We start from the raw sequence: 17,400 nt of genomic DNA on the forward strand, positions 1-17,400 counted from the left end.
GGGCTTGGCGCTGCAAGAGCCCTCTTCAGGGGCTATTTGTTGAACAGAGATGAACTGAATTCCTGTGTCCGCCCCCCGCCCCACCTGCCCTCCCCTGTGGCTTGGGAGTTCCATTTCCACCGCCAGCAGAAAAAGATGACTTTTCTCATTGCTCACCACAGCCATGCACCTGTTTGGCCTAAACTGGCACCTGCAGCCGATGGAGGGGCAGATGTATGAGATCACGGAGGACACAGCCAGCAGTTGGCCTGTGCCAACGGACGTCTCCCTGTATCCATCAGGGGGCACTGGGTTAGAGATCCCTGACAGGAAAGGCAAAGGAGCCACAGAAGGTAGGGTTGCTGTGTTGTCCGTGTCGTGAGTCTCTGTGTCTGCCTCTGAACCGAAGAGATCTTCATTATGCGCGTCATGTGCCTGACTCACAGCTCCATGCTCCAGCACTTCTCCATCTCTCTGCACTCCACGCCAGCTGCCCATCCACCTGTGTCTTCATCTCAGTTTCTTGTCACTGTGAGCTCGTAGCAGGGCTTGGGCAGCACTCCTGGTGCTCAGCGGCATCCCATCTCATGCCTTGAGGGAAGCATTATGGGCTTTCACACTGCTGGGGTGGCTGGCTTTGACTGTGTGGAATCCAGACGAGCCCTTCTGGAGCAACCTCATGGGCGTGAACGGGCATCTCCAGGAGGGGGTGTGGTGAAGTGGGTAGATGGTGTACTGTAATTGAAATACCCTCGGACCCTTGTGGTGTAACGGAAACACCAGTTGAGGTATTCTAGCATTTACCAACCATGTGACCTTAAGCAAGTCACTTAATTTTCCTGACCACCAGTTTCCTTATCTGCAATAACAATAATCATTAGTGTTTGTACAGTTTGTTTGGTTCAAAGCTTTTTGTCAAGAGCATTTCACATTTAATCCTCACAGAGATCCTGTGAGGTAAGTATGAGAATTTATACCCATTTTAGATGCAAAAACTCAGAGTTACATTACTTGACTTGACCAGAGCTGCATAGCCAGGAAATAATGGAGCCCAGCTGTGGATGACTCCAGAGCTCTTGCTATCTCCAAAAGTGGTCCTACCTGACTCACCCAATGGTTACAAGACTGAAGGAGATACAGATGAAAAATCCCATTGTACAACAAGACACAAATATTTCTCCATCAATGATGGAAGTGGTGGTGACATTTGGAGTTTGGCATTCTTAAGTGGGACATTGGTAGACCCATGTTTTGAATTTCTTAAAGGTCTAACATGCCATTTACACAAATTCTTTCACTATCAGCCAAGAGTGGCAGAGACTTACAAAAATGGTAATAGGAAAGATGCCTGAGCTAATGAGCCAGTCTCATGGTCATTCTGGGCAGGTGTGGACCTCCCTGTCCTGTACCTGCTGTGCCCTGCTTTATCTCTCTGGTGTTAATCTGTCAGCAAAGTGGTCATATCTGCTTCCAACCTTGACTGCTTATATCTTCTTTCCTCTCATCTCAGTTAACTTTGGGGTCTTAGCTTCTGAGCTTCCCTGTCCTTTTAAGGATTTGCCTTCCAGGAATCAGTTTGGTTAACAGGGTACCATATGCTTGGTTGAAGTAGCTACTCAGAATCTCCAAATGATCCTGAAGGCCGAAATCAACTCTTTCTTTTTTTGTTTTCTAATATGGAACGCTTCATGAATTTGCATGTCATCCTTGCACAGGGGCTATGCTAATATTCTCTGTATTATTCCAACAAAACCAATTCTTGACTTATGGTCCTTAAGGAAAGTAAGAATGGGAGCATTTCCATGGAGCCAAACCAGAACTTCTGCCTACTTTTCCTAGGGGCAATTCCAGTCTTCTCCTTTACAAATATTTTAAGACTTGAAACAATGAATAACTTACACTTTCTTTGCCCTTTAATAGAACATGGAAGGAGCATGGATGGGGCCACGGGAAGAGCTCTGGGTTAGGAGTCAAGAGCCCTGAGTTCAAGCCAGCTGCTGCCACTTGAGTTGGCCTTCAGCAAATCCCTTGAAAGACTTTCTGAGCTTCATTTTCCTTCTCACTAAAAGGAGGCTATTGAGCTAAATTATCTCCAGGGTCTGTTCTAATTCACAAGTCCTACATATGAAATTGGTAATAGAATCATCAGACTAACCAGATGGTCTCCAGAATCTTTTTCCAGGTCAGCCCTGTCCATGGTCCTGCCTGTGGGCTTGTGATTCCCTTGTCAGTTTATAGTGTCAGATGCCATACATGAATATTATAAATGTGGACAGTCTTTAGATCAGCATGTACAAAGGCAGATTTAAGATATGTTTAACCCTGAAGGCATTGGAAAAAGGTCTCATTTAGCAAAATGTATTTTCTTTCCTCCGTGATCTCTATCAAACATTCTCTAAACAGGAGTTGGATCTATCTGAAATCTCCCATTCTAATGAAATTAGTTTGTGGCTTTTTTAGGTTTTGTTTTGTTTTACCCAAGGAGCAGGAGGTGCAGATAAGAGACAAAATAAAATTGCACCAGCTTATTGGTTTACTTTAATTGGAGTATTTTTGCTTAAAGGGATTATCTGTCATTACTAATGCAAATGGAAATCCTGCGTACAAACCCCTAAAATGCAGTGCAGTGCTGGAAAGTGGTCAGCATCAAAAGCAATTACTATGACAAAAAATACATCAGTCTGAAAAAACAGAGGACAAAGCTTCCTACAGTTTATGTGAGACCACATGGTTCTTAATTTCTTTTGCCCTGGTCAAACCAATGTCTACACAGTTTATGTTTTTAATTGTAATGTTAAAAATCTACTTCCTTAGACATATCTCGAGGGCAAAAGTCTTTAACACTGATGTGAGTACATATTTCCTGTCCCTTCTGCGGGTATCAGAGAGGAGAGCTGATTCCAGAATTAAGATTAGAGCCCTGGTTTACAGAGATGGGAGAAGCAATGTGACATGATGGAAAGAAGATAAATGGGCCTTGGAGCCAGATCGTCGAGGGTTTGAATACCCTGTTAACTCATGCCGATCACTCCATCTTCTTTGGCCTTTGTTTCTTCATCTGTAAGAACCAGAATGGTAACACCTCAACAAGTGGACTTCTTTCTTCTCATCCACTCAAATCCCGAGCCATTCCATGTCAGTTATTAGAATTTCAGAAATCCAGACTAAGTAATATTTTCCCCTCAAAGACCCTGCAAATAATTGGGGCATTTTTGAATATTTTAAAAGGATATATATTCTTTAATTATACAAATGAAATTTATGATGAGCCCAGTATTTTAAATGTTCATCCTGTCGAGAGTCACATCAAACTGCAATTTACACTATATTTTCAAAGTGGCTGTTACCATTTCAGGGTGTCATAGGACGGAAACCAAATACGGCAGCTTTTTGAAGTAAAGAACTTATGTTATGAATTAATGGAAAAGAGGGGGAAAAGCATTGAATAAACAAGCATTTCTGATGGTTGAATTGGTGGGCTTAGGGATAGCATTTTCTTCTTTCTGCAGTGAAATCAAAATTGCCCATCAGTTTAAACCATGTAAATTGCTGCACGCCGGCTCAGCTGGGCTCTCCAAAATGGAACAGCTTATTTTGATAACCAAATAAATTTCCAACAGTTGCTAAGGAAACTGAAGGATTCTTTGTGCAAGTTATTGCATTGAAAAGAACCAGAAAGGTGGAGGGAGGGGGAGAACGTTAGTTGATTAGGAATTTAAAACCTGTGTAGATGGATCTCAGTTCAGGAAAGTGAGGACTATGACTGGGAAGTGCATGGAATTTCAGTTCTTCCAAGTCTTCCTGGTTTGACCGAGCCATCCAATCATTTCAAGTAGTTTGTTGAGAAATGTCTTTTATAGACGGGATTGCATATTTGAATGGCCATTGCTACAGGAAAGCTGAATCTGTATATCTTTACAAAGAACAGGACTGTTACCAGTAAAACTTGCCTTATGAAACCTGATCATGCTCTTGGGGGTTCCTCATTCTTAGTTAAGCTCGTGGTATTCTTTGTTATGTCTCTGGGGGGCCCCCACTAATTGTGTAGTATCCTTTTTAAAAATGACTTGAGACACCAACTCTTGCCCTTTAACTCTGGGTCCTGTTTATGGGTTCCTACTTCATAAAAATTGTCAACTTTTTGTGCCCCATGGTGCTCAGTGGGCCTTGGATCTACCTGGCCTATCCTTGATGGTTAGCCTGCTGGGACTGTGAGTTAAGTTGGATTCTTGGTCTTAAAGAGGGTCAGTGCACTCTACCACCATTGAGAGTATCTTTGAAGAGTTTTAATTAACCATTTATCAATTTAATGCCTTAAGAAGCCATAATAAATGAAGAGAAACCCCAAATGGCTTTATCTCTGAATGGTTTCTTAAGTATTCTGAGCCTCAGTACATACATCTTATTAGTGTGAGAATTAACCAGTGTACATAAAGGGGCCCAGCATATGGTCAGAGCAGTAAATGACAGCTACTACTACTTCTACCTTTATTACTATTACTACTACTGCTCTTATTGCTGTTGTTCTTGTCATCATTATTATTTTCCAGAATGTGGGTAGGGATAAAAAGAATTTTATACACAGGACTTTTCTCCCCTAACTCCCTCCTCCCTCTACCATCTCTCATTCCTCTACCACTGGTGGGCCTTGCGGTGTAGTGGGATAGTTTCTATTCTAGTGCTCACCGCTTGGTGCTCAGAATTAAGAACAAAGAGTCTTAGGTTGTAGGATCTGGAAAGAGGAAGGCAGGAAGGGGTGGGTGTGGCTTCACTCTGATTAACTGCTAGACCAGTCAATCTCATGTCTCTTTCCCACCAGGCAGAGGTGCTCTGTGGGCTGTAGTTCTTTCCCCTCCAAAGCCCCCATCTCATCCCTGTGTGTAGTCCAGTGTGGGGACCACTGGGGACCAGAGTAGAGGAATGATAAAGGTTAAATCCCTAGATGGGGATCCTCTTTTCCCTCCAAAACATCGCCTTTAGGCTGGGCTGTGGTCCCTTCGGGTGACCTGGCACGAAGGTCACTTTTGAACTGAAGCCCAAGTGGCCCTCACAGACTCAGCCAAGAGAGTCAAGGTCCTGGTGAGGGCTGTGCCCTAGAACAGAATTTACTATTTTTATTTGATTGTGTGTACATACCAACAATAATTATTTTCTACCATTTGGGCCCACGTTGGTGAAATACTAGAATGCTAGAAAAGAATATTCCCTTTCTACCACTCCCTGGGGTAAAAGCCAACTTATTTGTGCCTCTGGGGCCGGCAGACCTATGGAGAGAGTCTCTGGGCTGGCCTCTGACCTGTGAGGCTCAGAACTTAGCTGAGGGAATAGCTGTCTCTTAAAAACATGCTCACTAGAGGGGAAAATGAATCAGGCAGCGTGCTCCCGACAGCATGCCAAACTGTGGGGGAAGCATTCATTATTTATTCTCAGACATAGGAATTATTTGAATGCAGACAATTCTGAAATCCCATCAGCTCTGACTCCCACCTACTCACAAAGGAAATGAGTCCTTGGAATTAGCAGTCTCGGGCTTATTTCTATGCAGTTTCTAGGAGGAAACTCATAGTTCTGCATCCTTAGCAGAATTAGAAGCTAAAGGGCATGCTCTTTTCTACCTAGAATACAAAAGAATTGTGGTATCGGGAGCCCCAAAATCAGATAAGAATGTGAAAATAATTCTCTTCCATCCTAATGCTTTGTGAATTTGGCTTCTGTCTTTGAACTTTGAACCACAGTGTGGTGGTTTGTGTGTGTCTACATTTTCAAGGTAAAAGTCTGGGGTACATTCCTTCCATAAAGGAATCAAATGCAAGCTCTTTCCTATGCTAATGACAATACTAGTGGTGCTTTTATTGAGAGCATGCATTTTAACTTTTTTTGTTGGCATATTTTTAATTAAAATAACATTTAATAGTTTGAAGCTAAAAACCTGATGTTTCTACCTAGGAGTTCATAAAGGAATGATAACATATGGAGAAGTTTAACATTTAAATTGAATTTTATTATTTAAAACAGTAAAATATTTTATGACTACAACAATGCCCTGCCAAGCTCCATTTCAGCATCAAATGTGCTTTGTAAGGAATCTTACAAAGCTAGGGGGAAAAAGACATTTTAATTTCTTATTCCCCAAATGCTTTTTATAAAAAAGTTCCCACAAACGTGTTTTCTTTACAAATGGATTCTTGTTCTCTAAAGTGTCTCTTCGAACATCTCTAACAAAACACCAAATCTTGGAACTAGGATACCCAGGGGGTGATTCCTTATGACAAATAGGATGTCGTCTGCTGGCTTGAGTTTGGCTTGTCGATGTCCTAAGGGTGTAGGTCTTCTAACATCCCTGTCACCTCCTTCTGTCCCCTCCCAACTCCTCAGAAGGCTGATGTCTGGCAGGAAGTGGGGTTTATAGTTTTCACATGTGAGTGTGCTTAATTACTAAATAGAGGAAGTTTGATAAGCCGCCTTCCTTCCTGGTACTTCGGGTGCCCCCAAAAAGCTGTCACTCTCCTGACTGGTGACAGAAATGGGCAAGGGGCCATATTTCTGACTCTGTTCCCCGCAACCTGCAGGGTCAGGAACCCGGGTTGAATTTCCAAGTATGTCATAGGCTTTGTGCCTGAACTTGAGAAATTCCCAAAACTTTACAACCGGCCCCCCCATTTCAGCACAAAAACGATATTCAAAGACCTCCATCCAAGACTCAGAAGCATTTTTTAGAAGTATTCCCTCCGGGGCACCTGGGTGGCTCAGTTGGTTAAGCGACTGCCTTCGGCTCAGGTCATGATCCTGGAGTCCCGGGATCGAGTCCTGCATCGGGCTCCCTGCTCGGCGGGGAGTCTGCTTCTCCCTCTGACCCTCCCCCATCTCATGCTCTCTCTCTCATTCTCTCTCTCTCAAATAAATAAATAAAATCTTTAAAAAAAAAAAAAAAGAAGTATTCCCTCCCTTCAGAAGTACCCCCTCTTTCACCTTCCCCAACCCTACTCCTGCTCCCAACATAAATCCCCATCTATATGTCTTAGCCTCAGAATTTGGTTTCCAATTATACATAAACATGTAAATTTGTAGAATATGCTTCCCAAATGTAGGTGATGTAGATCATGCTTCCCAAAGCTAGGGGAACCGTTCTGAGTTGGAAATTTAATAACAACACCTTGTTCCACTACCCTTCCTATTTTAGTAAATGCTTTTACACACACACACACACACACACACAAGTTATTCTCCTGTGACCGCAAATGATCATTTTGGGGATCAAAATATATCTTAACAAGCTGTGGAATTGTGCAGTATACAGATGGCCCTTGGGGAGGACCCATACTGCTTTGGAAGAATGCATATTTTTAGCAGAACAATTTGAGCATTACTGGGGAAAAAAAAGTTCTGGATGTTCTTACTCCTTGGGGAGTGGGGGTGGGGGCTGGCAGTGGAACATCGTAGAGAGAAGCACAGGAGACACAGGATCGTGCTGCAGTTCAGGGGCTCTGACCCCACGTGTCACTTGTGGCTAACTGTGCTGTCTTTGTCTTCCCTTCCCTGTGTCTTGGTAGGAAAGCCCAGTAGTTTCTTTCCAGAGGACAGTTTTATAGACTCTGGAGAAATCGACGTGGGGAGACGGGCTTCCCAGAAGATTCCTCCTGGCACTTTCTGGAGATCTCAGGTGTTCATAGACCATCCTGTGCATCTGAAATTCAATGTGTCTCTGGGAAGGGCAGCTCTGGTTGGCATTTATGGCAGAAAAGGCCTTCCTCCTTCACATACACAGGTAATCAGAACGCCACATCCCCTGCTGACCTCCGGGGGCTCCTACCTCACACCTTAACCTCAAGTCAGGAAGCCTAATGTTATACCCGGAGCTTGTGCTTGAGGGGCATTTCATGTATTTGATAGCCCATTCCTCCATTTGCCCTCTCTTAAGACCCTACCTTTCCAATGAGTAGGGTTCTATCCCTGGAGTTTTTTAAGAAGAGGGAATTTTAGGAAATATTCCAATAGTCTTTCTACTGTTACCCAATCACCTATGTTAAATGATCCAAGAAATGTAACCTAAGGAGAAAAGCAGGCACTTTAGAGTCAGAAAGACTTGAGTTTGAATCCTCTCATTATCAGCTATGAAGCCTCCAGCCTGGTACTCATCCACTCAGCAAGTTTCTAATCCCTCCAGTGGCGACACCAATATCCACTTTACAGGGCTGTTGTGAAGGATCTAGAAGAACATTTATAAGGCAGATAGTGTAGGATCTGTCTCAGAGTACATGCTACTTCCCTAGTCTCTTACATCCCTCTGTCCTTTGGGGGTTCATGGTTACTCTGACACACGCGCACCAGAAACACCTGACAACTCATCCAGGATGACTGACCTGTTACCAGTTGTGATGGCTAAAGAACAGACTTGGTAAGGTAAGGTCCTCCCAGTTCTGGGATTGGAGTAACATAGGTCAGAGGCACCCATCAGACATTCCCAGGCCATGTGCAGCCTTCGTAGCCCCAATCGTTATGGAAGATTTCTAGGTGAAAGCTACATAGATGTATTTGCTGATGGTAGAATCACAGGAAAACAGAGCCCTGGCCCCTTATTCCTTTGTAGAACAGCAATCCTAGTCCTGGACTTCATTTATATGTGAAATAGAATAGATACCTTGGTTTTTTAGAAGAAAGGTAGGTGGATAGATGGATAGATAGCTAGGAGACAGATAATTGCTCAGTTTGCTTGCTGGTAGACCAGTAGGACTTAACCACCTACCTGTTGTTAACACCACATGACTGGCTTCTCTTGAGTCTCACACTACCAGGCTCAGGTCAGTCAGCAGTGTATCTGACCCAGCATGTAATTATTGATAGAATTTTGAACTAATCCAGTTTAGTTCCCCTAAAACTGCTCCCTGAAACTGGAGCATTTAGAAAGGATCGTTGATAACAGGAAGATAGATAGGAATCAAATTTTCATTTGTACTTGACTGACATTTAAGGCACATCCAGTGCTGCAGTCCCAGTCCTTGAGCCCTGGAATTCCCACCATCCCTTGCACAGAGTTGGGGTGAAGTCATTAAATGGCCGGGTTTCTGATCACGACATGCCCACCATTGGAAAAGCATGTTCGTCTTGGTACAGACTCAGCCAGATGAAGACTGCCCACATAGACACCAAATTAAAGAAAAATGAGACTAAAGAATAATTCGCCATTCATGCTGCACTCACAAGGGAATCTGGAGACTATTACCATGTAAAACAGGGGTCTGGGGAGGAGTCAAAGTTGGTTGATCAACCTTCATGTGGCTTTAGCCTTTGTGCCTGTTCTCAGGTTGGGTTTCTCGTGTGTTCCCCAGGAGAAGTATGAAGAAGGAATCTGGCATTGTGGTGAAGCAGACGCACTGCTAATTACGCCCTCTTTGTACTTTAGTTTGACTTTGTAGAGCTGCTGGATGGAAGAAGGCTCCTGACCCAGGAGGCAAGGAGCCTGGAAGGACCCCAACGCCAATCTCGGGGAGTCGTCCCCCCATCTAGTCATGAGACCGGCTTCATCCAGTATTTGGATTCAGGAATCTGGCACCTGGCTTTTTACAATGACGGGAAGGAGTCTGAAGTGGTTTCTTTTCTCACCACTGCCATTGGTAAGGAGCCTCCAGCCCCCTGGGGCCTGTGGGATCTTGTCTCTTTGGGTGGAAGGACGTGGGGGATTCTGAGGATTGGAGCTAACAAGGGAATATGTCTTGCCCACAGCTGTCAATGCCACCTGGAGTCTGGCATGAGTCCATCCTGACTGGCTTGCTGGACAGGGATGGGAGTGGGAATCAGGGAAATGAGGGAAGGGAGGAATGACAGGAGGGGCCGGCAGGCCATTCTGGGCTGTTGCCCACTGCCTTTCTGGTGTTAACTGTGGACCAGCTGCTACACTGAAACCAAGGGGTAGAATTGACAACAAGACGGGAACCCTGTCTGACCAGCCACATGGAGGCAACATCTCTTCTTGTCACTTCTCTCCCACACCTGTATTTGTCTTTATAGCTTCCTTGGCTCAACTCATTGATTTGTGATTTGGATTTTTGTTTTTGAGTGTGTGTGGCTTTTTGTTTGTTTGTTTTGCCTTTGGAGCTAACAGTCCCTGGCAGTTGAGAAAAGAAGATGAAGGCTCAGAGAGAGAATGAGAATGGCAGAGCGAAGGCCCAGATGAACAATGTGATCAGTCAAACTGGGATTCTGTTGAGAACAGAGACATCTTGGTCTCTGACAGAGAGCGAGCTCTGATGTTTGAAATCAGGCTTAACACCTTCTCTGTCCCTCGTCATGGAAGAGGGCCACAGCTCTCTGTTCAGAGTGAGCCCCTGGGCTACCCCACAAGCCTACTGGTGTCTGGGGAGCCTGGAATTTCTCTTCTTTACCTGCACACCCCATAGAATTCGTCTCCTCCTTAGATAGCCATAGGACACAGTGGTCTCAGTGGTTCAGGTCAGAGAACATTTATTCTGAGTTTATACTGGAAGCATTATGACATAGCCTGAAGACAAAATCCCCTGCAGGAAAATAAAACTTACAGAAAATAAAACTCCACCAGCCAGAATGCTTGGAAACAGGGTTTCTGCTTAATGAAAAGCTTTATGTGGTATAGGGTTCACCTCAAAACCCTGTCTCAGTCCTTGGCTGGGAGTCTCTGTGACATGGAGAACGGGAATTGAATAAAAACTGTGAATCTGGTCCTTGGTCCCTAAAACTCCCACAAAACCCTGGCTTCTCCTTCTAAACAGCAGTCATCGTGTTCAGACCCTTCTCCTCTCATTGGCAATTTTGCCATTAGTGTCGAGGCAGAGACTACCTATCCCATTAAATGTGGGCATGGTTTGTACCCTTCTGCTGTCCCTGCAGGCTCCGTGGTCTCCCCTCCTGGCAAAATGAGGGCAGTGGAGGCCATCCGGCTACATCAGCTCCCAGGGAGGAGATGGCACTTTGTGCATCTGTGATTTGGAAGTGTCTGCCCTAGCTGCTGGTCTCTGAGGGCCTAGAGGGCGAGGACTTCAACATAATCTTCTCTGCCCGCCGACACCCAGCCCGGGCCCCGACAGGTGATTCAGCGGATAAGGCCGTGAGCTGGAGCATGGCGCTCTGTCTGCTCAGGCCCTGCTGCAGTGGGCTGGTGAGCAGGAGGCTATGCACACAGCCCCATCCCATCACTGGAGAGCCAGTTGGGGTCCTCACCGTCAGTGAGGCTGTCACTCTGTGGGGTTTGCCAGGCTCCAGACCCTGTTCCTTTTCTCTTTCTGGGCACGGTGGCTTCGTTTTAGCGACAAGGATTATCTAGTCATTAGTGGTACCTGAGTTAGAGCTTCACGGTCCCACAGCCTGACTTCACTTAGGCACAGCTCACAGTCGTGCTTGGTCAGAACCCAGTTCTCTTACAATCAGAATTCTTTATTTTTAATAACTGAGCATAAATATGAAAGGATATTAATATAAACCCCCAAAGAAAGCTACTTTTAATTAGGATGTGCCTCTCAGAGAAGTAAAATGTAGGTACCTTTAGGTACCTCTGCCAACTCTTGGCTTGTCAGAGCTTGCTAACCTATTTTGCCATAATTAAGGCGATGGTCTTGCTTTTCCCTGTGGTTCTCCTGTTCTTAGCTTGATGATGAAGTCTGCCTTCACCTCCCTTAACCCTATAATATCTTTTAGAGCAGATAGGCTATCCTGTGCTTCTCAGAGTTTTATGAACCACTTGGTGTCTTGTTAAAATATAGATCCTGCTTCAGTAGGTGGAGTCTTAGGTCCTACACTTCTAACCAGTGCTGCTCATCTGGGGAACCATATCTTGAGTAGCAGGGGGCTATGGTATCTTAGGAATGGTCTCAAACATTGTTGTGCAAAGCGTCACCCAGGAAGCTGGCTTAAAATTCAGATTCCTGGACCCTGTCCCCAGGAATTATGACCCACTAAGCCTTAGGTAGAGCCCAGATAATCCTGATTCCGGTGGTCTGTCAGCTGAGCTGTGAGAAGAAATGCCTCATGAGCACTGCTTTCTCTTCCTTCCTCCCCTAACCGCCCCACGTTAGCTCTGTGACCACAGTCAGGTCACCTCTCTGAGCCTCCTTTTTCTTATATGGAAAATGAGATAATAGTACTCTGCAATCCCCGTTGTGAAGATTAGAGCAGATCCAAAATGCCTCGCACAGGCTTTGGCCCTGTAAGCACCCAGTCAATGGAAGTTGCTACTATTCTCTTCCACCTTCCTTCTCTTTCCATCTTCTCTTGCTGCCTTTTGGACTTGTCTGTCTTCCTTCAAGCTACAGTGATTGTTTAATGAATACCTTTTTTTTTCTTTAATACAAAAACAGACGGATTTTAATGTTGCTATTAATCCCTCTCTCCCCAAGAGTCCGTGGCACTGAGTCTCAGCTGTCTGTGATTGTTACCTGTGAGCTGTGAGTTGTAATGTGTCTTGGCAGGTTAATTAAAAGTTTGGGTCTTGTTTTAGTGAACTCATTATGGTCCTTATATACAACTGTAACTCTCAGGTTTGCTTAACATATGGATTGGAATATGACCTTCCCTTTGTTACATGTTGAAATGCAGATCTAGAATTTAAGAAGATCTGAAATGTCAGAATCCAGAGTATTTATGTCTGTTTGTAATTAAGTAGCAGGAGAAATAATTGCATTTAATTTAACAAATGGCTGTATTGTGTACATTTGTGCTTTTCCCTCCATTTAATGCAATCCAGCTGATGATTTTAAATTAAATGAGTTTATCTTCTGCCTTGAAAAAATCTAAAAGCACTTTAATAACTGTATACATAAATATATACACACAGAAACCTGATGTTGACTGAGCTCCCTCTGAACTGGATACATTTACATTTACAGACACACACACACACCACTGAAACCGAGCAAGTTTTAGAATAAAACAGGGCAGCTGTTTTCAGAAAGAACAGTTTTTCCCTCCCATGTGGAGATCCAGAATTTGAAGGTAGTGTTGTTTCTGGTCCTGGCTCCCCTAGGGGCCTTGCTGACCCCAAGTATTGAATGACATAGGTGGGTATATACCAGTATCTAAAATATAATTCAGTGGTGCAGTTTACAAAGGGCATTAAATATATTCTTTAAGCCTCTAGATAACTCAGTGAGGTGATTATTCTTATTTTTACGATCACCCCCTATTGCAGAGGAGGAAATTAAGGTTCAGGGATAGCAAGAGAAAAGCTGAGGCTGGAATTTATATCTGACTGACTCCAAAGCTTGGGCTCTTCCTTCTTTAGCAATTTGCCTTCTTCCCAGGATCAGGTTTCTGCTTGGAGTATGACACTTTTCTTTCCCACCTATTCTTTCATTCAACACATAGAGCGCGCCTACTGTGTGTTAGGGACCACGCTTGGCCCTTTGCTGCGTGTGATTTAATCCTCACAAGAACCTTAGACACTACGTATGTTGATCTCAACTTTACAGATGAAGAAATTGAGGCTCGGAGAGTTTAATTGGCTTGCCGAAAGTCACGTAGTTATTAGTATGGGCGGGGCTAGGATGGCAACTTGCTCTCCAAATCCTACGCTCTCCCCACTCTGCCCCACAGTAGCTTACTATTTGCTATGACACTATTAAATATTTTATTTCCATCTGTATTATATGGAATTTAATTTCCCTTTTATTAACTTGCTTCCAATATAACTAAGCATCTTACGTTAACCCAGGAAGTTTCCTTGCAAAGTCATTAAAAAGACCATAGGAGGAAAAAAAAAAACCTCACAGCATCCAAAACTTTAAAAATAAAAATATCTTCATATGCATTGCTTGCAACCCCAAGACCTGACAAGTCCGTGTTGCAATGTTTTGGGTCTCCAGAGAGCATTTTATCTTTTAGTTTTGGTTGATGCCGAAGCATAAAGGGACAGATCAAGCTGACGTTGTGGCCATGGTGAGCCAAGCTGGAAAATAACAGAGATGCCCCACAGTGGATTTAGAAACACAGAGAAAAGAAATGAGAATCATTGTTAGAAAACATAGACCCAGCCGTTTTTATGAGAAACATGCCCTGGTCTTCCTCGTCTAGGACATCAGTACTAATTAAAGAAAAGAATCCTTTTGTTCATGCCCAGGCAGCTGGCTGCTGTAAATGGACCCATGTCCAGGGACTGGAAGCAGATTTCGTCCCTCTCTCCCCCCTTCCCTTCTTCCTTCCTTTCTCCAACAAATAGTGCATTCCTGCCTTTTCCCCAGTTGGAGATACAGAGACAGTAGGACATGGTTTCTGGCAAAAGTAGCTTGTGGTCTGATGAAGCATGGGCACAGGAAGTGTTGCTAATCCAGGGGAAGGAGAAAGAAAGGTCACTTCTGGAGTCACTGGTCAAAGTGCCACGGGGGTTGGAGGAAGGCAAGGGCCTGTCCAGCTCGATGGGTCAGGGAGGCACTCTGGATGAAGCAACATTTGATGGGATCCTAAAGGATGGATGGAATTTCCACATTGGGGGGGGGGTGGGGAGGCAATTGATGAGTTCATTCCAGGTAGTAGGAACAGCATGAGCAAAAAAGAGGTATGCAAAAACTGAAAGCTGGCTATAAGGAGCCAGAAGTTCTGTTTGACCAGAACGCAGGATGCCCTGGGAGGGTGGAGGGAGTTGTCAGGGACAAGCTTGCATGCCTCCCTAAGGCAGAGTTCATTCGGCAGGTATTAGGTGCCACTGCAGGTTTTGTTTTGTTTTAAGATTTTTTTACTTATTTGACAGAGAGAGAGACAGCAAGAGAGGGAACACAAGCAGGGGGAGACGGAGAGGGAGAAGCAGGCCTCCCGTCGAGCATGGAGCCTGATGTGGGGCTCGATCCCAGGACCCTGGGATCATGGCCTGTGCCGAAGGCAGACGCCCAATGACTGAGCCACCCAGGCACCCCACCACTGCAGGTTTTTGAGCAAGGGAATTAAATTATTAGAGCCGAAGGGTTTATCTTATGGGGCCCAGAACAAGAGCTCATTAATTTATGTTAACGAGAGGAAGTTGCTAGGATTGAGCTTTGTAATTTCATGAGAAAAAGAAGGGAAGGAAAGGGGGAGCCGTGAAGCACAGAAGGTCTGGGTCAAGGCCCCTGGTGGGGTTCTTATTTGCTGTGCCTGCACCCCATTCCTCTTTCTCTCTAGATGTGAATAGAGACTTTCACACGAGCTTCTATCTCTCTTCCAAGGGTAGTCAAAACTGGGTCCTTGATAATCTTCCAAAGACCCCCCGGACAGTACAATTTCCATACTTCCTTTGCTCTGATCACATAAGACTGCTGTTCATTAGCCTCTGAGTGCATTTGCCAGCAGCTAGAGAGAAAAAGCCCCAGCATCCTAGAATTCTACCTTGTGTAAAAACCTGCACTAGTTCAAAGAAAAGACTAAGAAAAGTGATTGCAGAATGATTTTCAGTTTTTAATAAGCTCTGCCCCCACCATTCCCCATATTCCCTTCCTCTGAATTATAAGATACAATACAGCGGTGAAGTATCGAGGTCTCTCAGTAATCAACTAACCTTCTTGTAAATGACATTGGCAGCACTTTGTGAAATTTTCACTGGAAACCCATCTTTGGAAAAGTGCCCTGTGAATTCACCTCTCCCTGATAGCAGTGATTTATTCAGAGCAGTCTGGTATAAGTGGAATGAAACCGGAGGCTGAGGGAGAGCTCGAGCCAGCACGTTGGGGACAGACTGTGGCAAAAATCCGTTTTCATGGCAGACAGCTTGGAGTATCAGAGGGCTACATCTGCAGACCGGGGACTAGCCCCGCAGGCAGCTGACCCTGCTCACCAAAGACGGGAGGGAGGGCAGGGTTCCCCACCGCCCCTCTCTGCCCCCTCCGCTCCCCCCAGGATCTGCCTTGGACTGCTGAACCTTCTGAATTCTCTGGGACCTGGGACCTCAAGGGCAGGAAAGAAGAAAAGATAGCTCAAGGACATAGTAGGTACCAAGCAGTAAAGCTCGGTCTCTGTGAAAATGGTTAGAAATGTGTTCCGTGTGCACATAAAAACATCCCTGCTAGGATGGCCTGTCAGTGGGGCTTTGGCGTTCTCAGGCGCGCTCCCAGGCTAGGGTGTCCATCCGGGGCCAGGACAGCACCCCGTGGTGGAATCAGGGACCCGGCTCTTTCCACCGCTCGAGCCCTGCCGTCCTCAGCTCTGGCTGCTCTTTTCATGCTTGCCCCCTTGTGGTCCCAGCCTGGCTGCTGCGGCGCCATGGCTCATCTGCGTATCAGGCCCGGGAAAGAAGAAAGAAAGGAAGCAGGGAAGCTCCATTCTCCCTAAAACCTCCAGCTTGCGTTTCTTTGGCACAGCTGTGTCACTTCAACACTCAGAGCTGTGAAGGAGGCTGAGGAAGGGAATATGTGTAGCTCACCACATCGACACGCCAATCAAAATTAGGGCTCTCTGAGAAAGAGGGGAGGTCAATATGGGGTCTTCAGTGTCTGTCACCGTCTTCACTGATCTGTTTGGCTTAGCAAGTGCCGACTGAGAGCCCCTTACTGTGTGCCAGCCCCTAGCCTGGGCATTTTAGCTGCAGCCAGGAGGCAGACACGGTACCTGACCTTGAGGTTCTCAGGAGCTAGTATGTGAGGCTGAGAATAAGGAGAGGCCACCCAGGTAGCTGATGAGGAGGGAAAAGGCTTCGTTCAGTCTCTTTACAGCACCAAGGAACCAAGGACTTTTTTATCACTCCTTGCAGCCCCTTGCATGATGCTTCAAAGAGGATGGACAGGATGGTCAGGTCCAGAGGGCTTATAGGCAGACCTTAGACACTATGTTCATTTTCTCGTTCAACCAGTATTTACCAATTACCTTTTCCACGCCATGACTTGAGCAGGCATCAGTGTCCATGGTATATAAGAAATAGTCATGCTTCCTGTCTTTGTGTCATTTATAGACATGCTTGAGGCAGTTTGTGATAGTCTTGAGTTTAAACACAGTCACCAAATATATATGTAAATATATAATGGTAAATGGTAAACACTCATTGTGGCAAAGAGAAGAAGGTGCTCTACAGAAACAAACAGGAGACTTAATTTAGATCGCTGGGGCAGGGGTAGGAATAGGAGTTGTTTAGATGAAGGTTAGGAGAAAGAAAATACCAGCAGAGGCAAGAGCATGTGCAAAGGCCCTGGGATAGGCAATCGCTGGAAGTGTTCAAAGAACTTTACGATGGTCACATTGTGGGGTGTGGGGATGGATCAGAGGGCTAAATGGTTTCAGAAAAGGCTGGCCCCTGGTATGGGGATTTAAGGAGGCATGTGAAGAGTTCTGTTGTTTAAATTAATCCTACGCGTAACAGGAAGCCACTGTGGGACTTTCAGCTAGTGTGACCAAAAGTTTCTGAAGCTTTGGAGCTGCGACTCCAGTGAGGAGGCTGGGACAGGAGTCTGGGCAGGGGCTCAGGCTGGCCTGTGGGTAAAAACGAGCACATTTGAGCCATGT

The 17,400-nt window shown here is 45.1% G+C and overlaps 1 protein-coding gene and 1 non-coding gene across 13 annotated transcripts in view; one reads left to right on the forward strand and one right to left on the reverse strand.

Annotated features, from left to right (window-relative positions):
* The window catches only part of TENM4 (teneurin transmembrane protein 4), a 719,612-nt gene that overhangs the window by 530,804 nt on the left and 171,408 nt on the right, over positions 1-17,400 (forward strand). For 11 of the 12 annotated variants that reach the window (XM_064576841.1, XM_064576836.1, XM_064576842.1 and 8 more), the window contains 3 exons: positions 162-332; positions 7,530-7,744; positions 9,380-9,590. In XM_064576841.1, the coding sequence (XP_064432911.1) occupies positions 162-332; positions 7,530-7,744; positions 9,380-9,590 (597 nt within the window). The remainder of the gene's footprint in view (positions 1-161; positions 333-7,529; positions 7,745-9,379; positions 9,591-17,400) is intronic. The other variant, XM_064576846.1, reaches the window with a different exon arrangement.
* On the reverse strand, positions 1,650-1,757 carry LOC123858071 (U6 spliceosomal RNA). Its single transcript, XR_006794034.1, has one exon. It is a non-coding gene; the product is annotated as a U6 spliceosomal RNA (small nuclear RNA).

Source organism: Mirounga angustirostris, unplaced genomic scaffold (assembly GCF_029215605.1).
Source record: "Mirounga angustirostris isolate CCGP_5_RB_7025 unplaced genomic scaffold, mMirAng1.0.hap1 SCAF_13, whole genome shotgun sequence".
NCBI lineage: Eukaryota > Metazoa > Chordata > Mammalia > Carnivora > Phocidae > Mirounga > Mirounga angustirostris.